At 41.6% G+C, this 25,741-nt stretch overlaps 1 protein-coding gene across 2 annotated transcripts in view; it reads left to right on the top strand.

Moving 5' to 3' along the window:
• The window catches only part of WDR35 (WD repeat domain 35), a 42,798-nt gene that overhangs the window by 11,750 nt on the left and 5,307 nt on the right, over positions 1-25,741 (top strand). The window contains exons 9-25 of one of the 2 annotated variants that reach the window (XM_056856463.1): positions 2,405-2,530; positions 4,717-4,902; positions 6,513-6,545; positions 8,245-8,305; positions 9,583-9,727; positions 10,813-10,882; positions 11,104-11,157; positions 12,359-12,468; positions 13,938-14,148; positions 16,942-17,022; positions 17,143-17,279; positions 18,909-19,112; positions 19,673-19,819; positions 20,482-20,614; positions 22,202-22,312; positions 23,434-23,598; positions 25,237-25,377. In XM_056856463.1, the coding sequence (XP_056712441.1) occupies positions 2,405-2,530; positions 4,717-4,902; positions 6,513-6,545; positions 8,245-8,305; positions 9,583-9,727; positions 10,813-10,882; positions 11,104-11,157; positions 12,359-12,468; positions 13,938-14,148; positions 16,942-17,022; positions 17,143-17,279; positions 18,909-19,112; positions 19,673-19,819; positions 20,482-20,614; positions 22,202-22,312; positions 23,434-23,598; positions 25,237-25,377 (2,115 nt within the window). The remainder of the gene's footprint in view (positions 1-2,404; positions 2,531-4,716; positions 4,903-6,512; positions 6,546-8,244; positions 8,306-9,582; positions 9,728-10,812; positions 10,883-11,103; positions 11,158-12,358; positions 12,469-13,937; positions 14,149-16,941; positions 17,023-17,142; positions 17,280-18,908; positions 19,113-19,672; positions 19,820-20,481; positions 20,615-22,201; positions 22,313-23,433; positions 23,599-25,236; positions 25,378-25,741) is intronic. The other variant, XM_056856464.1, reaches the window with a different exon arrangement.

The following is a 25,741-nucleotide window of genomic DNA, read 5'->3' on the forward strand; positions in this document are numbered from 1 at the left end:
AACGACCATTGCCAATGCCTATGCAAATGAAGGAGCAGGCAAGTGTGGGGGAGTGGAATTTCTCCTTTTGCATCGGGACTGTGGATAGGCATTTTAAAGGTCGCATTTTAAAAAAGAGCTTTGAGCGAGCATCAAAATTGACCCTGTATAAATGGCCTAAGAGTGTTATTGTTTTAAGCATGTTTAGTATCGTTATTTGGCCTGACCCAGTGACATTTATGTCATATCCGGCCCTCGTAACAAATTATTTCGACACTCCTGTTTTAAGGTGTCATTAATCACCTACAGACTTATCTGAAAGCCCTCTCCTTCCAATCTTCTCCCATAACAGGCCGACACAATATAGTGTTGAGTGTTGTTCTAGGTCTCATTCTCATGTTGTATGGGGATGGGCAGTGAAGCCAAGTAGGCTTGGCCAACACCCCATGTCAGTGAAGTGTTTACTACAGCATGCCTCAGAATCTGCTGCCCTGTGCACGTAGAGTTCTTGCTATGCAAGTCAACACAGAAAGGGTACTCTGAAAGTATGAACTCTGAAACCCTCTGGTGTAAATTATTCTTGTAGGTGATAGTTTTATAATGATGAGTGGTATTATATTATGGCTACCAGCCGTTCTGAGTCACTGTGCTTATTGTTATGGCAAGGTTATTTGTATACTGGCAGCACCCTGTTTATTAATACGATTAGCTATCCTCATCACACAGAATGAATACATCGTGGTTTGTTAAAAGTAAAGCATGGCTGTCTAGTCTGTGACGTTTTGTGAGCTACCGTATATACTCGTGTATAAGCCGAGTTTTTCAGCCCAAAAAAAGGGCTGAAAAAGCCGGCCTCGGCTTATACACGGGTCAATACGGTAGAAGGGAGAAGGAGGGAGGGGGGAAGGAGGGAGGAGGGAACTTACCACCGCTGCCGAGCCACCGCCATTTTCTCCCGCCGGGAGGGGTCTTGGGCAGCCTCTCTGCAGCCACAGAGAAGCTGCCCTGGCCCCCCCAGGCCCCCGCCGCCATTTTCTCCCGCCGGGAGGGGCCCTGGGCAGCCTCTCTGCAGCCGCAGAGAAGCTGCCCTGGCCCCCCCAGGCCCCCGCCGCCATTTTCTCCCGCCGGGAGGGGTCTTGGGCAGCCTCTCTGCAGCCGCAGAGAAGCTGCCCTGCCCCCCCCCAGGCCCCCGCTGCCATTTTCTCCCGCCGGGAGGGGCCCTGGGCAGCCTCTCTGCAGTTGCCCCTCGGCTTATATGCGGGTCAATAAGAAATTCCCTTTTCTGGCCTCTAATTTGGGGGGTCGGCTTATACTCGGGTCGGCTTATACCCGAGTATATACGGTATATCAATTACATTGCAAGTAAATCATACTGGACACCATTAAAATGTCTTAGAACAATAATTTTCTCTTAAATCTAATATTCCATTTTTGATGTTTCATTGTTCAAAAATGCTTTTTACGTTCGAAGCAAAGAGCTTTTTCATTCCAGTATATTAGCCTGACACCATCTATACTTTTATTCATGTGTGTAGGGAGGGGGTTTCTCCATCACTTTCTCATCCAGCTAATTTTTCACCCGAGTGATAGGATTTGCTTTGTATTAGTTCAACCCAGTAGCATGAATCTAGGATCTTGAGATGGGTGTCGAAGACAAGACCTGGCAATACCAAGCTCTGCTGTAATGTCTCCTGCCTTCCTCAGAAGCAGTAATGATTTGTGTAAAAAATAAGAGCAAGATTTGGTAGTAGCCAGCCACTATCTGTGAATGCCAAAAATTATTAGGCGATGTCACTTCTATTAATAGAGAAGGATGAAAAACAGGATCATAACAGAGCCCTTGTGTTGTTGTTGTTGTTGTTGTTTGTTTGTTTTTTGTGATCCTGTTTTTCAGGATCATAAAAGAGCCCTCGCATACTAGTATTGATATATGCTGGCTTTGAGATTAGATGTAGTGATTATTGAAAGAAAGATAGTAAAAATTGAACAAAAATGTGTTTGGAAGACAAATAAGACTGTAGCAGAAATACTAGATAGGTATTACAATTCTAAATACAAAATCTATAAATAATATATTATAGCACAGTGCAAATAGAATAGAATGATTATCCAAACCATCAAGATGAATATGTATTGTGATTTTAAGAACAGTTAAACACTAACCCTGGAAGAAGCCCAATTTATATGTGAATGGCTATGTATACAGTAAATGTTGTGTGTATGTTAAGTGTTAAAATTTCATAAAATGTATTATATAAAAAAGAGCCCTCTTAAGGCCTTTTTCATTGTCAAACAGGCATATACCTTCTTCTGCTCACTCTTTCCCTTGCTCCAGTCATCCAAAATCTATTTAACATTCCGTATGCAATAATTTATTTCTGCTTTTGAGGAACTTCTAATTAATTAATGGATGGCATGATTTCAGCATTTGCGAACACTGAGAGTTCCAGGCAAACAGATGTCATCCTTGTCTTGGGAAGGAGGAGGTCTGAAAATTGCCCTCGCTGTGGATTCATCAATTTATTTTGCAAATATTCGGCCAGACTATAAGGTAGGTGTTCATGTAATGCTGCTTTCTTTGGGAAGCTGAAAACATAATTGCCGGAATATGAAGTTGCACCCTTATTTAGCCCATACAAATCTTTTGTTGCCAGAGTTTTCTTGAGCCACCAATATCTCAGCTATCCTATTTCTGCACTGCCACCTAATCCTCCCGTACCCATCCCACTACTTGTTGTTAATACCCAACTATTTTTCTATCCCCCTGGCGTATCTAATGCTGCATGTCATCCCTCTGGACAGAAATCATGTAATTTCTGTTTTGCATTGTCTAGCATCCCTGATAATAAATAGTAGCAGAAAATATGTTCCTTTAAAATATTAAGCATAATTACATTACTTGATTAATTTCAGTTTCTAAAAATATGACCAAAGTATTTGGGGATATGTAGAATCCATAAAAATCCTAACAGAGAGAGAAGTCAAAAGTTTCAAAAAATCTGTGTGTTTTTTCCCGTTAGCCATCTGTTATGCCAAATTTAGTGTTCCTGGCGTATCTGGTTATACTGAAGTAGGACTTCTTTTCTATAAGTAAGATTGTTACCTTTTGTATGCCATAACAGCTACATTTGAGACAGCAGCTTCATTAGTCAGTTTACTATTAATGACCATTTCCCCTCGACAAGTTTCCTTTAATCAAGCATATCCCTAGTCTGTCCCCAGAAAACAGTGATTTGTTATTTAATTAGGAATATTGGATGGGACCAAGTTACAAATGTAAAATGTTTGATATCCTCTTTATTCATGTAACTCAAAACATATGAAAATATTGTCGAAGGCTTTCACGGTCAGAGTTCATTGGTTCTTGTGGGTTATCCGGGCTGTGTAAAATACCAAGACCACAGTTACACAGCCCGGATAACCCTCAAAACATATGGTTCTTAAGCATTTTAAGTAATCTGTGGATCTCGTGATGGTTTCTTAATCTTTACTGGACAGAAAGTAAGCAAAAAGTGGTATGCTCCCTTCTGAATGGTGACCATAATGGGGGAAATGAATTTCCTAGTCAATATAAGCTAAACATAAGGGGGGGGGGGGGAAAGCTATTATCTCAGTGTCAGAAAGATATTGTGTTGTGTCAGAAGAGTGGTGAGAATCCTGTAAACAGAAGGGAGGTTTGTACTGTGTGGACTGTACATGCTCCAATATCACAGAATCTTAACTGGTATAGATTTGAGTGCCCCCATGATTATCCTCTTGAATTAAGTTATAGTGACCAAGATGATTCCTTCCCCCTTATTTAGTAATGTATTCATTTGTAAAAAAAACAAAACAACTATACAGATATATAGGGTTTTTTGTTTGTAAAATCAGGCAAATCAGAATGGTACTGTAACTATTTTTAATGATCATATAGCTGATACTGGTGCTGAAAGAATTTTGTAATTGTCTTGTTTCTGTAACTTTCTGTGCTAGAAAGCAGGGTACATTTGATTTAAATCAAATCAATTTAAATCATGATTTAAATCACTAGTCAGGGAGACTAGATTAAAGAACATAAGAAAAGCCATGCTGGATCAGACCAAGGCTCGTCAAGTCCAGCAGTCTGTTCACACAGTGGCCAACCACGTGCCTCTATGAAGTCCACAAGCAAGATGACTGCAGCAGCATCCTGCCTGTTTCACGGCACCTAATATAATAGGCATGCTTCTCTAATACTGGAGAGAATAGGTAGTCATCATGTCGAGTATCCATTTTTACTAGTAGCCATGAATAGCCCTCTCCTCCATGAACATGTCCATTCCCCTCTTAAAGCCTTTCAAGTTGGCAGCCATCACCACATCCTGCGGCAGGGGGTTCCACACACAAAAATCCATTTTTTAATTTTTTATTTTAAAAAAGCATTGATTTTTATCCACCCTGCTTGAAAGTGCCTCTTGCGTTTCATGGTCTTATCCCAATTTGTAAACATTACAAACAATATTTTGAGGGCATTCTCCACAGATAAGAAGCTTCTACAGTAAGGTGGCTGTCCAAGATGAGGCAGTTGCTTGGTCTTCTTTAATTACCTTTAAACTGATTATCTGAAGCTTTCAGCATGTTCACTTGGCTCAGATATGTGTTTCCAATAACATTTCACTTGACAGGAAGAATGTCTGAGTGCTGAAACTGCACAGTGTACTTTCTACATGTTACTCTAACCTACTGAAAAAGTAATAATGTTTTCTTTATTGATAGTGGGGTTATTGCTCTAATACAGTGGTTTATGCATATGTCCGACCTAATCGTCCAGAATATTGCGTGGTCTTCTGGGACACGAAGAACAATGAAAAGTATCTGAAATATGTCAAGAGTCTGATCTCCATTACAACTTGTGGGGACTTCTGCATTTTGGCAACGAAAGCTGATGAAAGTCAACCACAGGTATAACTGGTTATCTTTCAGGCTTACATGAAGCATCTTAAATTAGAAAATTGTACTATCATACTGAAATGTAGGCTACCCGAGTAGTCCTAAAAACTGCACTCATCATAGATTCAAAGAACTGTGTGTGAGAGACATTGTTCTGGCAGAGAACAGCTATTGCTGAAAGCTGACCTAGAAGTTAGATAAAGAGCAAATATATTAAACAATCTTTATTGGATTTAAATTCATTCACCCAATTTATTTATTTTTCTTGACATCTGTGATATAATTAGAATATTGTATGAATTTGCTTTATTATTACTAAAGAGATACCGTAAATACTCACGTATAAGCAGAGTTTTTCAGCCCAAAAAAAGGGCTGAAAAAGCCGAACTCGGCTTACACGCGGGTCAATACGGTAGAGGGAGGAGGGAGGGGGGAACTTGCCGCCGCCTTTCCCCAGCCGGGAGTGGCCTCCAGAAGCCTCCTGCGGCCACAGGGAGGCCACGCGACCGCCCCCACTGCCTTTCCCAGGCCGGGAGCGGCCTCCAGAAGCCTCCTGCGGCCGCAGGGAGGCCGCGCCGCTGCCCCCGCCAAGCCCGCGCCGCTTCCTGCCACCAGGAGCCCGGTCAGGTAAGCCTGTGGGGGGGGAGTGGTTATAAGCCGACCCTCGGCTTATACGCGGGTGCCTAATTTTTCCCCATTTTTGGGGAGAAATTAGGCACCTCGGCTTATACGCGGGTCGGCTTATACACGGGTATATACGGTATATTACCAGATACATTTTATATATTTGTTTTGTAGGCCATTTATTTTTTATCATTCCTTTCTATCTGCATGGTATTATAAAGCAACTTTCTGTAAATTTCTGGACCTAAAGAATATCTTCAGAATGACATTGTTTTGCGTTTGCAAAGTAAATACTTCTACAAAGTATTTTCTAGCAGGTTCTTACAATACTGTAATGGCATTGAAAAATATGTGTCTAGAAATTATATTTTCTAGATAAATACAGGAAAAATGCACTTAGTATCTTGGTTACCCTTCTGTATGGAATCAACAGTTCTGTTATATATCGAGCAGAGCAATCCTGAAGGGGGGCCTGAATGGCCTTTGGAGTCAGCGTGACCCCAGCGCCAGCATTAGTGTCACTTGCGCTGGCGAAGTGGGCATTAATGCTGGCACAGGGCAACTTATGCTGGCTCCAGGGAGCAGCATGGCAGTGTGAGGGTCGGGTGCCAGTGCTGCCTCCCCGGCAGCATTTCCGTGGCACAAGTCCTCACACTGGCTCCAAAGGGGGTGTTCCCCGGGGGCGGAGCTGACTTTAGTCAGCTCCCTAAACCCTTTCGGCCCATGAACACCCCCTTTTGCAGCCACCGAGTTACGCCTGCAAAAAGAGTAGCACTGCCCCATTGAACTCAATGGAGAATTTCAAGGGGAGTTCTTTTAACAAACGTTTTTGGCTTGCTGCGCTCAGCTGCACCGTCCTCACCATAACCACCCCCACTCAGGATTGCGCTGTAACTTATACATGCATGAATTTTCACTATTATAATTAAGTAATTCAGCTAGTATTTTCTGGAACTAATGCAGTTATTCCCCATATCTTTTATACAATGCTTGCAAAGGAGGAGCATGATACTGAATCTGTTGGTACAATGGTAAAGCAATGCTTTCAATTCTGATTGAAGTCCTTTTAATATATGGTATACATTATCTACGTTTATTTGGTATGAATTCCATTTAGGTCTGGGCAGCTCCGATAGAATAGTAACAGTGAGGTTTCTCAAAGGCATATTAATAAATGAACTTTTTGGCTTCAATCTGAAGATCCTGTTGTATGAACTACAAGCCACTTCCACTTGGACCTATGGTGAAGGGTGGGTGGGAGAGGGATTACCAATTCCCCCCTCCTCCAGAGCATGCTTTTTGAAGATCTTGGAAATATGTCGATGGCTGCTGATTGGGAAGAGTGGGAGGAGAGGTGAAACCACTGAAAATGAGTGACAATATTTCTATGTGTACAACACTCTCTTTGGATCTAAGCCTTTATATTCTTCAGAATAACGAGTGTACCTTGTCTTTTTGTATCTACACCACTTATTTTGCCACAGGCTGAATGGCCTGTATGCTTCGATTTGAGAACGGGCCAAACTGTTCCCTTAATTGGTGGCTCAGAACAAATATATTCTGGAGAACCGTCCACAGCAATCCAAGAGGGCCCTACAGTTTCAAAAGTGCGTTTAGCTACAACCTCCTTCCCTAAGGAGTTGGGTGACACACTGGCAGGTGACACTGGCAGGGAAGGTATGGGACCGGTGTCTTGTGTAAGCTGGGCTGCTATCTTGCAAAGAAACTATGCGTCCTTAGTGAACATGCAAGGGTCTGTAGCCTGTTCAGGTGTTGCACGTGACCTTGAGCCAGTTTGTCAGTGGTACAAGTTGTCCAGTGGTTTGTTCAGAAGGCAGGAAGCATTTAGACAGAGTGTTCTAGTGATGCTTGATAGGAGCGTAATCTGAAGGCCATGGTGTACCAACTGATTTTCCAACCAGGATTAGCAAAAGTAATGTCTTTTTAATAGGATGTGGGGTATGCTCGCTTCAAGGAGAGCATTGGGGGTTTGTGGGCTATGCTTCCTCATATTAGCATCGTTAGGGACAAGAATCTGAAATATAAGATTCTTTTTGACACAGGGGTTTTAGTGAAGACTGCTCATGCAATGCATGATAATTTAAACGATCAGTTTTCTTACAATTTTGTGAACTTTGGATGTAACATTAAAAAAAACTTGTATGAAGGTACTACAAAATGTCTGAATGAAATTACCACTTTCTGAAAGTCTACATATGGCTTGAACATATGAATTCTCATGCAAGTGCCCTATACTGGGTCAGTCTGTTGATCTATTTAGCCCAGTAGTATCTACTCTGACCAGCGGGCAGTATTTCAAATCACCTTGATCCTTTGATGGACATGTCAGGGATTGAACCTAGAACCATCATTATTCAAAACAGGGCCTCTGTCAAGGCCTTTTCTCATCATTTAGTATACCGCAAACGAGGGTGTTTTTGTAGCTCTTTGTAGAATTGTTCTTGATAATAAACTAAAGTGTTTCTGTTATCCGCAAGTAAGCACTAAAATTTAATTTTGTGGAAAAGGAATTGATTGTTTTTTTCTGTAATGAAACATAGGAGTCCTACTCTTTTCTGCTAAACAAGATGAAAGGATGTTATGTTATTCTGATAATAATTCTTTAGCAGAGTTCCTTAGGTAATTCTTATAAATTGAGTTCCTGATCTCTGTGGAGCACGTTGGAGTTTTGTTTTGAAACTGCTGTTTCCTTTTTTTGTTTTTCCGTAGTATGTACTGGTTCTCTGCAATTCCATTGGTACTCCTTTGGATCCAAAATATATTGACATTGGTAAGCAGATAGTCATAATTCTATTGCTCCTTGTTTTCAGTTGTAATGGGATTTAATAGTAATAAGGATTTAATTTAGCAGCAGAGCTTGTGATGTAGGATGAAATCACAGTTCCCACTTAATTTTCACCGTCAGTGTTCCATTGCAGGTTGGTTAGCTGATCCACCCATAGATATTATGCATATCAAAAACAAATTTGAGCTGAAGCCAGTTAGGTATTCTTAATTTAATCCTAACAAGTCCAGACTTGGAGTAGCAAAAAAAGAAAGAAACTTCATAGCTCACCATTAATTATTGTAACATTATCATTCTCATCTTTCATCAGGTGTTATAGCTCTTGATGTAATAATACCCTAACAGCTCATTCCTGGGCCCTGCAGCGGCCAGGAATGGTGGGGCCAAGGTGCTGCCGTGGCACCGCCAAAGAAGTTTCCCAGCTGCTGCAAGGCGAAAAAAAGCCTTTTAGAAAATAGAAAATGGGGGAAATAGCTCCACTGAAAACAGTGATGCTGTGCCAACAAAAAGCTGGTGCAGCACTGCTGTTCCTGAAGGGGGCATTCCCAGGCTGGGTGACCACTCCTGCACATGAAGCCTGCTGGGTGACCTTGAGCTAGTCAAAGTTATCTCAGAACTCTCTCAGCCTCACCTACCTCACAAGGTGCCCGTTGTGGGATGCAGGAGGAAGGTGATTGTAAGCCGCTTTGAGATTCCTTTCAGTAGAGAAAAGCGGAGTATAAAAACCAACTCTTCTTTGTTTGAGGGAGGTGGTTTACCTTTGCCTGCCTCCACGTGGGCTGAGAGAGTTCCAAGAGAACTGTGGCTAGCCCAAGGTCATCCATCATGCGTGGGCATGGGGAATCAAACCCGGTTCTCCAGCTTAGAGTCTGCCGCTCTGAACCACTACACCACACTGGCTCTCAGCTTCCTATACATTAAAATGAAGTGGCCCAGTATGCATGCAAAGGAATATGTCCACTAGGGTTGCCAGGTCCCTCTTCACCATTGGTGGGAGGGTTTTTGGGCGGAGCTTGAGGAGGGCGGGGTTAGGGGAGGGGAAGGACTTTAATGCCATAGAGTCCAATTGCCAAAGCGGCCATTTTCTCCAGGTGAACTGATCTTTATCAGCTGGAGATCAGTTGTAATGGCAGAAGTACCTGGAGGTTGGCAATCTTAATGTCCACAGATCAAGTCTGTACTGCCCCATCTATTTCACACCTTGCACCAAAGCATTCAGTGTGCCTATTCAAACTATGTTTCTTATCTGGATTTTGTACCAGCGCCACTGTTTGTTACTATGACCAAAACCCAAGTGATAGTGGCTTCAAAAGAAGCATTTTATATCTGGCAATATCGTGTCGCCAAGAAGCTGACAGCTATGGAGATTAACCAAGTCGCACGGACTAGAAAAGAAGGCAGAGAGAGGTTTGTTTTCTGGTTTTGAAAATCCTTTTCCTGCGCGGTATCATTTGCCTCTTACTATTCACTCCCCAACATTTGATCTATGAGCCAGAAAAGTTATTAAGTAAATTATTTGAAATAGTTCTTTGTGAAAAATTCCCAGAACTTATGTCCTGACATCATTTTTATATCACCCCGTATAGCCAATGAAACATTTATTAATTTTTCCCTTTTTAGGCGATGATGAATATGTCATTTATAGTCAACATTCTCAAAATGTAAACTTTATTTGAATCTGAACAGCAAGCAAGGCTCTGTTTCACTCTGTTAGTTTTTATTTTATCCAGAAGGTTTTGTGTTTTTTTTTTGCTTCTATCCCATACACTGAACCACCATCTGTCATTCGTCATATCAAATGCTGCTGCTCTCTTAACTGAATTTCTATACCTCAGCGTGGTGTAGTGGTTAAGAGCGGTGGTTTGGAGTGGTGGAGTCTGATCTGGAGAACCGGGTTTGATTCCCCACTCCTCCACATGAGCGGCGGACGCTAATCTAGTGAACGGGGTTGGTTTGCCCATTTCTACACATGAAGCCAGCTGGGAGACCTTGGGCTAGTCACAGCTCTCTTAGAGCTCTCTCAGCCCCACCTACCTCACAGGGTGTCTGTTGTGGGGAGGGGAAGGAAAGGTAATTGTAAGCCGGTTTGATTTTTCCTTAAGCGGTAGAGAAAGTTGGCATATAAAAACCAACTCTTCTCCTCCTCCTCCTGCTCCTTCTCCTTTTGTAAATTGGCTGATGTTGCCATTCACACACTATTTACTGCAGTCTATTCTCTGTTTAATAAATCTAGGTCCTTCGTAACACATCTCTTCCCTGCTTTTGCCATATGCTTTTATTATTATTATTTTTTGAAACACATAAAGAACAAATTCATTTAAGGAATAACAGTTGGAGCTTAGCACTGTCTTGCATTGATAATTCATTCTTGTACAACAAAATTCTTGTCCCTCTTTCCAGTAGGGTAGATCTTTGGATTCCCTCACCTTCCCCCCACCCCCGGCCCAGTTTTTTGTGCAAATTTGCTTTTTTATGCATGTGCGTTTCTTCAGAATTTGCCATGTAGATGATACTTCTTCTGGAGCAGCAGATGGAATACTTGACTATGCTAAAGCCCTTCAGGTAAGTTATAATTTTAACAAGTACTACATTATGCCAGTATTTTGATGAAAGCTTAAAGTTTCTAGTTCAAACATGCATGTGACCATATTTGTTGATTTTTAAAAGGAATTATTCATTTTAATAATTTAAGAACAACTTCTTAAATATGAATAGTTTTGCTGTGTTTCTGAAAATAAATTCTGACTTCAGGGACTAAACTAATGCCATTTATATGGTTTCAGGGAACAAGGGATCCAATTTGTGCAATAACAGCATCTGATAAGACACTTATCATTGTGAGTACCAACTGGCAATGTATAACTTTCTTAAGGCTGGTGGGAAACTGGTGCTGCAGGGGTTAACGGCAATAGGCATCTCCTCTAGGCATCCACCACCCTGGGGGAAGAAGTCCCAAAGCAATGGAGGAGGGGCTGTGGCTCAGTTTGTAGAGCATCTGCTCTACAAGTACAATCCCAAGTACAATCCCCGGCATCTCCAGTTAAAGGGACCAGGAAAGTAGGTGATGTGAAAGACTTCTGCCTGAGACCTTGGAGAGCCACTGCCGGTCTGAGTGGACAATACTGACTTTGATGGACCAAGGATCTGATTCAGTATAAGGCAGCTTCATGCGTTCAAGGCCCCCCATAGGTCATGCTGCCTTCAACTGGCCCTAGAATCAGCTGCTTCTTGCCTTCTCCCTTTCAGCAGTCGCAGCCGTGGGGCTCCTTCAGGATCATAGCTGCCATGCTGGGTCTTCTCTTCTTCCCTTTCCACCCAGACAAAAAAACCAGCCTGGGCATCATCTCCTGCTCCTAGCTGCTCAGTCACTCATCTAAGAGAGCAACTGAGTGAGCAGCAAGTGGCCATGATGATAGTGCTCTTTGGCAATAACATCCATTCACCCTCCATGTACCCCACCCCCAATCAGGAAGAAAAAGATTGCCCAACTATAGTAAAACTTTGACACTATAGTACAACTTTGTGCCTCTTCAAGCATAATTGGTGGCCGCAGATCTAAAAAGAGTTCCCTTTGACATTGCAGAAGTCTCTGGGACCTGGGGGTAGCAGAGCATGGCTCCTTCATGGCCCCTTTAATCCTGCCAGCACCAGTGGAGCTTGAAGGAGAGACAGTTCAGTTAGAAGCAGATAAAAGTTATGATTCATCAGCACAGAGGCGAAAGAGATGGTGGAAACCAAGAGAGAAAAGCACTGATTCATTTAAAACTATTGTATATATTGATTTTATTTATAATGTATTATATTTTTTTTTATTTTGTCCTCAATCCCTTGTCAAAGCCAAATGTTTCTTTTTTTTGTGGGGGGGATAACATTTATACAGAAGTTTGCTTAATTAGCACTACTCTTCCCTTACCAAATGTGTTCTGGTTGTCCTCCATCCAGGAATTATTAGCATTGTCTAATACCTACAGGAAGATTGTTAAGGGGTTTTGTGTTAGGAGAATATTACCTCAATAACCAAAAGCTGTATTTTTCTAGGGACGGGAATCCGGCACCATTCAGAGATACAGTCTTCCCAATGTTGGCTTCATTCAGACATATGTCCTAAGCTGTCGCCCTTACCAATTGTCTTTGAACTGCAACTCCAGGTAAGAGAGAAATTTGGCTGTAGAACTGCTTCTCAATTTTGATAAAATGGGCCAGATTCAATGGGGTAAAGCAAAGAGCTTCCCTGAGCGACTTTCCATAGGTTCAGTGCCTTGTTTAAATTGTCCTACAACCTGTGCAAAGCAGCTACACGTCCCTAGTTATGGCACTAGCACAATATCTGCAAGGGCTACAGACCTCTGGCTTGCAAACTGAGCATGCACAACGATTTTATATGCACTGCAGTTATGCTGGAGCACTCACTGCTTTGGTTCATGTGCTGCTTGCTGGTCATGAGCATGGAATCAAACATTTAGCAAGTTGAATTTGGATGTGCTGAATTTGCCCAATAATACTGTTTTCTCAATTGATTAGATGGCTCTCTCACATCCAGTTCCCTCCTCATTCATCTGTAATCTCTACCTGCACTTTTAAAGGGCACATAGTAAAAAGGAAAAATAGGCTTGAGGCTTTTGAGTTTAGATGTAACTAGTTAGGTGTCTAAAAATGCAATCCTGTGCAGTTACTTCAGTCTGAAGTAACCCATTGACTTCTGTAAGCTTAGACCGGAGTAGCTCCTCATAAGCAGTGCCATCATGCCTTCAGGGTCTGCCCATGAACTCAGCAAATATTGCAAGCAATTCTTACCACCTGTTGTCAAATGGATGCAGGCATAAAAGCAAGCGATGAATGCCGTCTGGTGTCACTCATTTAAAGGGCATGGTCAACTGCACAGGTGCAAAGGGTGGGGGATGAACTGCAGCCAATTCCATGCTTTACACGGGTTGGTCAGTTTAATATCCCAAATGGCCAGGCCTCTGGGGGATACTGCCTCTTCTCCAGTAAACGAGATGGTTTAGTTCTTGGACTAGGTAAAAACAGCCACCAGCTGCAACGACCATGTGCCGCCCAGGATGGTTCTGTGCTTGAGATGACACTTGCCAGGGAACAGTGAGGTGATCTACGGGTAATTAATTGAGGGAGATGGAACAAGGTACGTTTTCCTGGCAGGCGTGTTCACCGTGAAGTTCTCGGCATGCCTGGTTGTAGCACAGTTTAAATGAGAAGCTGAGCCAAACCGGGAAGCTCTTTGCCTTGCCAGCATCACATTTAAATCAGGCCCAATGTAGTTAGAGTGCATTTAAAAAGGATCATGAAAGACAGAATTGCTTGCAGGTTGTGTTCTGTATTGTTAGACAAAACGGCTTTTCATAGGGAATTTCACCGCTTACTAAAACCGTAATGATATGGTTACTGTTATGATTTTTTTCAGTGCATATTTAATTGAATGGACTCCCTAACTTCCTGTTTTTATAATAAAAATGATGGCTATTACACAGAAAGCTAGGTTTCCCAAATTTGCTTTTACTAGGTGAATGTGGGGTCAAGTGGACTTTTGTAAGGAAGGCTTGATGGGCTAAAGAAATATTCTGGTTTTTCCCCTCTACCTTTTCCCCAATTCTGTTTTTAGTCGTCTTGCTATCATAGACCTCTCAGGAGTACTGACATTCTTTGACTTGGATACACGGGTAACAGACAGTAAAGGACAGCATGTAATAGGTGAACAACTCAAACTGGAACGCAAAGATGTTTGGGATATGAAATGGGCCAAAGATAACCCAGACTTATTTGCCATGATGGAAAAAACAAGAATGTATGTGTTCAGAAACCTGGATCCTGAGGTAAAGCAATAAGCAATGACAACCTTTATTTTAATCAGTGGCCAAAAGCGTGTTGCCATCCCCCCCCCCCCCCCGATCACTGGGAACAGGGAGGAAGTAAAGTGGAGGGTGATGGGAACGGATGTCCGTTTGCATATATTTATCATTTCAGCTAGTGTGTCTTTACTTGTCTCTGTTCAGACAAGTAACTAAGCCAGCGTGGTGTAGTGGTTAAGAGCGGTGGAGTCTGATCTCGAGAACCAGGTTGAATTCCCCACTCCTCCACATGAGCAGCGGAAGCTAATCTGGTGAACTGGATTTGTTTCCCTACTCTTACACATGAAGCCAGCTGGGTGACCTTGGGCTAGTCACACTCTCTCAGTCCCACCTACCTCACAGGGTGTCTGTTGTGGGGAGGGGGAGGGAAGGTGATTGTAAGCCAGTTTGATTCTTCCTTAAGTGGCAGAGAAAGTTGGCATATAAAAACCATCTGTTCTTCTAAGTAGAATTAAGTTCCTGCTCATCAGGGACTTACAGCCTAAATGGACAATAAGCTCATCATTTTAAAGCTTTAAGGAGCTCAAAATGTTTTGCCTCTCCCTCTCCACGGTACTCCTGAAATCTGCATAAAAGTGTAAGAGTTGCCATGCTGGGTCATAGTAAACATCTGCCTATTCTAGAATTCTGTCTAAGAGCCTGCAGCCACATTCCTCTGGAAACTCACACGTAGGCCATGAACATGACAGCCATTCCCTTGTTGTTAATCCTAAGAACCTGGTAGACACGAACTGCCTTTCTACATGCAAGGTCCATTCTGCTGTCCAGGATAACAGCCGACAGTAAACATATCCAGGCTCCATCAGTTTATCTAATGCTTTCTTTAAAGCCATGATAGCAGCCGTGAGCACATTTTGTGAATATTAATTATATGTTTTCATAAGTGTATAAGCCTTTGTCATGTGTCCCATTAAGCATCTTTTTACATTAAAATTGCCTCAATCAACTGAGCTTTTCCTTCTAGAAAGGGTAGTCCATTCTCTTTGAGCATTGAAGCTGTAGATGGGGAAAATTATAGTAATGTCACTCAAGGCGCCTTGAGAGTTCTTGGAAACCACAGAGACTGTATTTCCCAAATATGAGTAGAGTACAGGACTGCATAAGAATACGTAAGGTAACTGCCCAACAATTCAATCCTAAGGAGTGTTACTCCAGTCTAAGCCCAATGGGCTTAGACTGGAGTAACTCCTCAGGAATGCACTTCGTCAGGGGTCAGGAAAGTGGTGGATATAAGCAGTTAGGCTTATATACAATTGCTAACAAATTATCCAGCAGTTAACTAATTATATTAATTGCCTTGCTCAGTCATCTCATTCTTCAGTTAGGATGAGATGCCTGAGCAAAGCAATTAATATAATTAGTTAACTGCTGGATAATTTGTTAGCAATTGTGTTGATACAGACATGACAGACAGACAACCTTTATTGGCATAATAGTTATGGTCACAAAGTCAGAGATAAATAGATGTTTCATATATGTTACATATCAAATTAAAATTAGGTTTGAATCTTAACCTTAACCACTTCCACCAAAAACTCCGCCACCTTCACCGTAACATCAGTCACAGAATCAGTAAAAATTTGCGTATGTTTGTTCTGTAAGGGGCCTTCAGTTTGCTGATTAAAGGTAGTATAAATTTTTGTGGGGTTCGTCATGCAGACGGCACTCTAAGATAATGTGTTGTAGGGAATCTGGCTGGCCCATTCCGCACAGACATAATCTCTTGTTAAAGGGAATTTTGGTGAATCTTCCATATAGAACCTTAGATGGAAAGGAATTGAGTCAAGCTAACATAAAAGCCCTCCGTTGGGCTCTTCGAGTATGCGGAAGTATTGCTGCATCTTCCCGGGCGATGTTAGCAGACCCATTTTAAGTGGGAAACATACTGGCAGAGTGAGTGGGCACATTTTCTGATATTCATGATCAAGGAGTCGCTGTTTAATTAAATAAAAGGCTGCTTTTTCATCTAGATACAGACATGCATTGAAATGAAGTCAGTAGTTGTCTGTTTTGGTAAATCAAGGAAGAATCTTCGTGATGGTGGCTTAGATCTTGTTGAAATTTTCCTTTAATGCGAGAGTGTGTGAGTTTACTGTTCCCAAGGGATCCTTTTCCCCCAGCCGCAGCACCTCAGCCCCCATGAGTGGGCTGCAGCAGGATGGAGGAGGCAGGAAGCTCCCATTCTGCTAATGGCAGTGAGTTCTGGTAGCAGAAATTTTGGTTGAGATCCTAGTTGAGCAATTTTAGTTGAGATCCTACCCCCACCCCCAGCTTCTTTCAAAAATGCCTAATTTGTGCATAAATGAGTCCTAAAATCATTGTAAATATTGGGGAAGTAAACTCGTTCTGCATCTGTATTTCATTATAATTAAAAATATTTACCAAGAAGCATATTTTGGTAAACATGGCTAAGGCAGTAGGTCAGGATCCACCAGGCTGTTAGTTTTACATCTTGTATGTAAGCCTTTCAGGCCTTCTTTTCCCACAAATGACCCTCATGCGTCCTGAACAGTCATTCCTGAAAACACAGGGACCTTCCAGAGTGGTAATCTGTGCAGCATGCTGGACTGTAGTGGGAAGGACAGATCGGCACAGATATTGCACAGGGGCACCCCTTTCTGCTTGCACGGGGCTCTTTCAATCCTCTTGTTAACTGGAAGATATAGAAGAACCCAGATGTCATCATATGATGTTTTCAGTTTGATTATTATGTTGATAATTTTGCTTTACTAATCATATATGACATATGTTTTTAAGGAACCTATTCAAACATCTGGATACATTTGCAACTTTGAAGATTTGGAAATTAAATCTGTTTTATTGGATGAAATATTGAAGGTAAATAGGGTTTTTTGCCCTTCTAAGAATATACCATCTGTGCAATTTGCATGACAGCACAGATCTACTTTTGAATAGAAATGTGCAGTGGTTAGAATAATTTTTTTTCATATTTTACAGAGCCCCGAACAGCCTAATAAGGACTTCATCATTAACTTTGAGATTCGATCACTTCGAGACAGTCGAGCGTTGATTGAAGAAGTAGGGATTGAAGAGTCTTCTCAATTCATAGAAGATAACCCACATCCAAGGCTTTGGTAAAACACCCATATTTTCTGGCTTCATATACTTCTGAGGATTATAGTTGTATACAGCTTTCCTGGGTTAATTAACAAATTCTGTTAGCTTTGAATCAATAGAGATTGCATAGAAAAATCATCCTGGCCTTAATGGTGACATTATTCAATAGTAATTTAAAGTGCTGCCACCAAAATGTTCCACAAGTTTAATTAAATATTTGTGGGAAGAACATGTGTAAGCAACTGTATTCATAAAACTGCAGTCAGAGGACCATACATCATGCACATTTTTCAGAGAAATCTTTTTATTGAATAACTGTAGAACTCTTTATTTATTTACTTTGTTTATAGCCCACTTTTCTAACCCAGCAGGGACCCAAAATGGCTCACAACATTCTCTTTGTCTCCTTTCTTAACCATTTGACGCAGATGTGTCATTTTCCTTTAATCTAAATGTGCCCAGAGCTGTGAAAACTGCTGTAAGGTTGGTGATACTGGGGAGTGCCCTAGTTCCACTGTTTACAAAAACATCTGTCTCATACCAAAAATGATGAGCCCTTTGCTCTAGTATGCATGTACCATTTAGAACAACTCCTTTCAATTGAATGGGGCACCTCCTCTACAAAAGAAAAACTCTGCATCTATTAAAAAAACAGGTACATTAGCAACCCTCAAGAAACGCTACCGCTTATATCGGTCTCTTAATTACGAATCAACCTCAGTGTTGAGTGGCTTACTAATAGGAAGTAGTACCCTGTCCAGTGTGAATATAGTTAGTCCCTTCTACACTGTTCACCAACCACTTCTTAAAGTCTCTGCCATCCTTCCTTAAGATTATCGCTACTTAATTCATTACCTACTTTTAGCAACCTTACTCCAGGATCCTTATCTTAGACCTCTCTCCTGGATTTGTTTCCCAACTCCTAGTCTCCTGACTTTTTAACCTCGGTGCCTGTGTCTGCCCCTTCTTCCCACAAGTATTGCACAGGTATTTCACAACTCTTCTGGTCACGTCTTCTGGGTATGTGTCTGGAATTTTCTTCCCAGCCAGCCACACGGGTTTTTCATTTTGGAAGCTAAATTGTTCTTATCACTGACCCTTTTCCCCTGAATAGTTATTTTATCCCTATTCTCCCCCCACCCCGTCTTATTATATGCTGAAATCCATCTGAGGGGTGTTCTGCCTGGTTGCCCAGTCAAATGAGTAGATAGTGGAGCACCATCTTGACTTGTTGTTTTAACTGGAACGTTATTGTTTTTAGTGTTTTAAATTTTGATGACGATGTTCTGATGTGTATTTTAAATGATGTGACCCGCCCTGAGACTGGCTGGGGAGGGTGGGCAAGAAATCAAACAAATAAATAAATAAATTATACAGGAACATTTTGTGACATCACAAAAACCGAACCAAGGTTTGGGTGTGCAACAGAGATGTTTTAGCCGAGTATATTTCAATTCTGACTTTATTACGTCGCTGGGCTTTTTGCAGGACATTCAATGGCATCCATATAAAGAGAACAGAACCAAAAAACATTTGTAAGCCTTAGGAACTGGGGCTAAGCTAAGCATGCTCTTCTGTAATGGGATCAATGAAATAAGGTGGCTTGAGCCCTTTTCTAACTAAAACACCTGTATTATGATGTATAGGCGTTTGTTGGCTGAAGCAGCTCTCCAGAAGCTGGATCTTCAGACTGCAGAGCAAGCGTTTGTCCGCTACAAGGATTACCAAGGCATTAAGTTTGTGAAGCGCCTTGGCAACCTGAAGAGTGAATCCATGCAGCAAGCTGAAGTGGCAGCTTATTTTGGCAGATTCGAAGAAGCCGAAAGGATGTACTTGGACATGGACCGAAGGTAACTGGCACACGACACACTTGGGTGGATAGAGAAATCACCCCGGGTGAGCAGTGGCATGATTGATACTGAAGAGAATTGTCCATCTTGAGTAGGTAGATTGAGGAGTGCAGGCACCAGGCATAACAAACTTGTTGCAGTCTGTGTATTTTTGTTGGCGAAGAACAGCAAAAAGTCCGTTGGACAAAGGAACTGGAAAGTAAGAGGCCAACAGATTTTAATGGGGAAGAAGCAAGGTGGACTAGAGCACATGAGGGAGACTGTTATTGCTGCTGTGATGAAGCTGGGGTGGTAACTTGCCTAAAGACCCTTGCATTGCAATCCTGAACACATATAGTCTGAAGCAGATCCCAGTGAGCTCACTTAGATGAACTCGCTAGTAAATTGTAGCCTTAGGGTTCAAGCCTAAGGCACATTTGAACTAGGAACGTCTGGGTTCAAAGCTCAGTCTGTCAGCCACTCTTTACCTTTGGGCAGAATTTAAGACATGTGTTTCATAACAAATCTTAGAAGTGACCTTTTTGCATTTGCTAAAGTTGTGTACTTGTTAACATTTGCAGAGATCTTGCGATTAATTTACGGATAAAACTTGGAGACGGGTTTCGAGTCCTGCAGCTTTTGAAAACTGGTTCAGGACATGCAGATGACAGCCTTCTGGAACAAGCTCATAATGCAATTGGAGACTACTTTGCTGATAGACAGAAATGGTATGGTCAGAACTGGAGGTCTTAAATGGCTATAGCTGAGAGCCAGCATGGTGTAGTGGTTAAGAGTGGCAGATTCTAATCTGGAGAACTGGGTTTGATTCCCTGCTCCTCCACACGAGCGGTGGACTCTAATCTGGAGCACCAGATTGGATTCCCCACTCCTCCACATGCAGCCTGCTGGGTGACCTTGGGCTAGTAACAGTTCTCTCAGAACTCTCTCAGCCCAACCTACCTCACAAGGTGCTTGTTGTGGGGGTGGGGGGAGGTGATAGTTTTTACAATCTCTTCTCTTCTTCCTTGTGTATACTTCTACTGAATATTGCCTTATCCATAGAATGGAGACTGAAGGTTAACATTGTTCCATGTTAAGTTCTCCAATTAATAATTTTGAAGTTTTATTACTTTGTTTATTTTGAAAAAAGCACAAATAATTATTGTTCTTCATTAACTGAAGCATCCAATTTATCCTGCTATTTCCACCTGTTGCTAATGCAACAGAACCTTTTGGAAATAAGTGATGTTATATGTTGTGTTGCAGCATTTACAAGTGCATAAATTGACTGAGTCTTCCAGTTACACATGTTTGAACACACTGTGCTTATAGCAAGATAGCCATATTAATAGATTGACAGAGGTCTTCTGGGTTCTTCTGTACCCCTTAGGGCAAATGCAGTTCAATATTACGTTCAAGGAAGAAACCAGGAACGTTTGGCCGAATGTTACTATATGTTAGAAGACTATCAAGGGCTGGAGGATTTGGCTAATTCCCTCCCAGAAAACAACAAGTTGCTTTCTGTAAGTATAAAAAACTTGCCGATGATCACTCTAAGTGTAGCTTTACCAAAAATAATATTTTTTCCCATCTTGGCTATTAGTCATCTGATTTACTGAGGATAGAAACACCAGGAAGTTTAGAAAAAAGTGTCGGCAAGAGGTGTTCCTCATGTTAAAAAGGAAATCTTGTCACAATTCCCAGTGTGACTAGGACTAGTCCCTAGGTTATCACATTCTGCATGTTACTCGTTATAAGCTATATTGTAAGCAAAGTGACAGTATAAAGATCCTTCTCATATATTGCCTTTTGGTGAAAAAATATCAGATACATTTTCTCCTAATCCTTTGCCGAATGTTACATTTTTAAAACATTTGAATGCTTTAATTCTATGGGGGCGGGGGAGAATGCCATCTGTAAGTTTAAAAAAAAACATTTTCAGAATATGTCAAAAATATTTATAACAAAAATGTGGAGCTGTTAATTACATTTGCATGTTGATGGTGTCTCAAAGAAGCATGACCTGCATGAGACGAAGTTAGGACTCTGACATAGTCGGCTCTAACCTACCGAACAATGCTGTTTCAGGTTTGGGAGGGGCCCAGGCCAGAGAGTGCCCAAGGAGCCCCTTCTGCCTATCACCAGGTCCCGATCAGGCTTCCTTTTCTACCCACCTACCTGTGGGTCTCCCCCACCTGACTGTGCAGCCTTCCCCTGCTCACAACCTTCCCCTACAGCTGGTCGTGCTGTTGCTGCTGTGGTCACCAGGAGTGCCAGCACTGGGAAGCTAGAAGCACATGCGCTGGAGTGCATCCAAGCAAACGGGCATCTGACAGGAGAGGTACAGGGGTGGGGGAGTCAGCCACAGGGGGCCATGACAGAAGCCCCAGGCTCTGACAGTGCCCCACTGGGAGAGCCAGCGTGGTATAGTGGTTAAGAGCGGTGGTTTGGAGCGGTGGACTCTAATCTGGAGAACCGGGTTTGATTCCCCACTCCTCCACATGAGCGGCAGATGCTAATCTGCTGAACTGGGTTGGTTTCCCCGCTCCTACATATGAAGCCAACTGAGTGACCTTGGGCCAGTCACAGTTCTCTTAGAGCTCTCTCAGCCCCACCTCCCTCACAGGGTGTCTGTTGTGTGGAGGGGAAGGGAAGGTGATTGAAAGCCGGTTTGATTCTCCTTTAAGTGGCAGAGAAAGTTGGCATATAAGAAACCAACTCTTCTTGTTCTCAGGGTCTGCTGATGCCAACTTTGCTACAGAACATATGCCGAAGTATTTTTTTAGTATTTAATTTTCCAAAGGATTTATGTGTAGAAAGGTACAGGCTGGATATCAGGAAACATTTTTTGCAGCAAAAGTAATTCAGCAGTGGCTATCTAGGGAGATGGTGAGTGCCCCCTCACTGGGAGTCTTCAAGCAGTGGGTGGACAAACACTTCTTAGGGATGCTCTAGGCTGATCCTGCATTGAACAGGGTGTTGGACTAGATAGCCTGTATGGCTCCTTCCTACTTTATGATTCTGTTATTTTGTTTTTTGTTTTGATACGATAAACATCATCCAAACTAAAAAGTCTACTTTCCTATACTTTCATATTCTTTTTCTTACAGGATATAGCCCATAAGTTTGTTACAGTGGGCATGAGTGAACAAGCTGTAACAGCCTTTCTCAAATGTAACAGACCAAAAGATGCAGTAGATTGCTGTGTACATCTCAATCAGGTACAAATATAAGCCTAGTGCAGAAGGGACCATGACTGTATGTAATTTTCATGGTTCTGTCATTATCATTTTTTTTCTGGAAAGCTGTTATTTAATAACATACTGTTTAGTAATCTAAGGATTTCTGCTAACCGGCTGCTTACACCCTGTTCTGCTGTGAGTAGTGAATAAGTATTGTTTTTATTGGTAAACCTAATATTTTAAGTGTTTGCCTAAAACACAAAATGAGGTTTGCATTCTCACATTTGTAAATATGAGTGCTGCAGAGTACACTCATCAAGAAGGTCGGCTGCCATTCCTCATAACCTTACACTTGATGGTCAGTTTTAGTTATCCTCTGCATAATGTGCAAAATGTCCATGAGAGCTTTATATAGCCTGTCGCTCAATGTTGCTACACATTTATAAATGTTAAAGATGAAAAATAAAATATAACGCTATTCTGTGTTAACCAATCTGAGATGCCTGAATGGCATTTTGGGGGGCAGGAAAGTAGCGTGGAGTTTGAGTTCTGAAAGGCAGCAAGTGTTTAGAAGTGGACCCCTACTACTTGTACATTCTGTTTATGCTTTGTTATGTAACATACCAGAAGGTATAACATGCCGAGTGATGAATATTTCAATGCCGTGCTTTGGTTTCTGGCACAGGGATTTCAGTCCCAATTACAAAGACACAAGAACTGGATTGTGTTGCTAAGTGGCAATCATACCTTAGTCCGAACAGGGAAGACGGAGCTTGCTTGCTGTCCAAGTTACTACTAGTTTAAGGCCCTTCTATCTCCAGGAACCCAAAATGCTTCTAGGAGTTCATATAAAGTTCAGGGGCCCTAGGGCTTCTGATGCAGTGCCATCTTTAAACAACACTCATTGGGAGCCTTGGTAGAGGATGACTTGGCAGGGATGGATGTTGGATCCCAGTATATTAGCCCAAAGTGGGATATAGTGGTGGCCTTGAAACCTTGAGCCCATGCCTCCTCAAGAGCCGTTTGGCTTACATGTAAATGCTTGAAACAAACAAATAAATATGACTTTCATCAACGAAGCACTTGAGTTCCCATCTTCTGGCCCCTGATAGGTATTCAGCCTCTTGTGTAATATTAATGATTGCTGTCTTTTTTCCTAGTGGAGGAAAGCTGTTGAACTGGCTAAGCAACACAACATGAAAGAGATCGGTTCCCTGCTAGCTAGATACGCATCTCATTTATTGGAAAAGAACAAACCCCTCGATGCTGTTAAATTGTATTATAAAGCCAACTATTTCTTTGATGCTGCTAAGCTCATGTTCAAGGTAACTGTTGATATTTATCTATTATTGTTGATTGTTTGGATTTTGCAGTGCACAAATGTAATAAAAACAGAACAAGTAAAAGAGGGTTTTTTTTCCTATGAGCCAACAACAAAACTTAATCTGTGTTACAGAAGCAACCCCAGATAACGACCCTAATAAGACTATTCTAACTTTATGTAACAAGTGAGAAAACTTTGAATTGGTACACTTATAAAAATAATCATGTAGTTATAAATAATAATATTATTTGTATAATAGGTTGGACTTATTCCATTCGTTAGCCCCGTTTTTTTTTTACGTTACCAATCTACCCATCGATTGCATATATGTAGAAGTATACATAATTATTAATTTTTGTTTTGTTGAAAATGAATAAAAAGATTAAATAATAATAACAATAATAATTAAAAAAGAAAATGATATGCATCACCAGTGTAAATATTAATGTAAGTTTAAATAATGCTAATTACTTGAAAATATCAGATTGGACGTATTATGGATCAAATGGATTTTTGTAAGATGGAATATTTATATGACTTGAATATTTTTCCCCTCCCCCTACTCAAGCAAAGTTGAGTAGGGAGTGAATACTGTAAGAAGGGAAGTGCTACAGAAAAAAACCCTCTCTCTGATAACCAGCTGCTTAACCTCTAAAGGCTGTGGGCCATGGAAAGGGTGTCAGTGGATGAGTTAGTTTAATGGGGATGTACCCAGTCCTTAAGCTCCCTGTCCCAAACTCTTGTTTGAACAGAGCTCCGCTGGCAGAAGGGAGTGATTTAACCCTCCTTCAACCTCTTCACATCTTCCTAACCCATGTGGCCGTTACTCCAGATGGGTCATGAAACTTGTGGAATAAACTTTCCTGGAGTCAGAAACTGCTGCTGCGGGAGCAGAGAGACAGGAAGATCAAGGATCCTTTGCACAAAGGTCACAAGGGCCTTGGATTGAATCTGACCCCACTTGTATACCAAAAGTCGCCTATCTGGTGTACCAGTTGAAAGTGCCCTTTGAGCTATAGAAACCAGATGAGGATCCAGCTGCTAGGTTGAGTCCAAACCCGCTTCCAAGCCACAAGCCTTATCTGTAAGGAGGAATGTATCCTTCACCCAGAACAACAGAAACTTCATTATACTGGGCATATTGTGGGGAGGCTGGGAGACTTGTGAAAATTAGATAGGGTTTCTGTGGTACATTTGGTAATTCATAATGCTTGGATGTTTGCACTGTGTTGGTGTTCGTAGTTTTGTTTTCTGCAGTAGTACATCTTGATTCTGTTTATGGGGATAAATACATGCATTTCTCAGAATACATGACTTTTGTGCAACAAAACCCTATATATTCCGATGAGGGTTTCCATGCACTTATGTGCATTTATTTATTACCTGCAGTTCCCCTGCATTACTGCAGAAGCTGCATCCGACCTTGTGTTCCCTTTCTTCAAATTATTTTTTTGTTGTCCAAGAAAAGATTTCAAGAAAAGGGGGAGGTAATTCGTTGCAAGATTAACTCACTTGTAATATAAATGCATTTTTCATTCATTCCATTCATCAGTGTTTAGGCTGTCACCCTGAACTGCAAAGAGGGGGGTAAGTTTGTACTTTTTATCAATATATTTTTTAAAACATTTACCTTTAAAAGATTGCAGATGATGAAGCTAAAAAGAGGACCAAACCTTTGCGAGTTAAAAAGCTCTACATCATGTCAGCTTTACTTGTTGAACAATATCATGAACAAATGAAAAATGCGCAGAGGGGAAAGACTAAAGGAAAGACTTCAGAGGTACAGTACTGAAATGTCTGCTCATTCTTTGACATAAAAGCAAGGCTTACCTTTACAAGATGATGCTGTTAAAATGTAGATTTATAAAAGGTGATAGCCAATATTTCATCCTCAACACATCCCCCTAGAGAGCCAGCCTGGAGCGGTGGACTCTGATCTGGAGAACTGGGTTTGATTCCCCACTCCTGAACATGAAGCCTACTAGGTGACCTTGGACTAGTCACAGTTCTCTCCGAACTCTCTCAGCCCCATCTACCTCACAAGGTATCTGTTGTGGGGAGAGGAAGGGAAGGTGATTGTAAGCCAGTTTGAGTCTACTTTTAAAAAGGTAGAGAAAATTGGGCTATTAAAAACTTCTTCCTCT

The sequence above is a fragment of the Euleptes europaea genome, chromosome 10, assembly GCF_029931775.1.
Source record: "Euleptes europaea isolate rEulEur1 chromosome 10, rEulEur1.hap1, whole genome shotgun sequence".
In the NCBI taxonomy this organism is placed as follows: Eukaryota; Metazoa; Chordata; class Lepidosauria; order Squamata; family Sphaerodactylidae; genus Euleptes; species Euleptes europaea.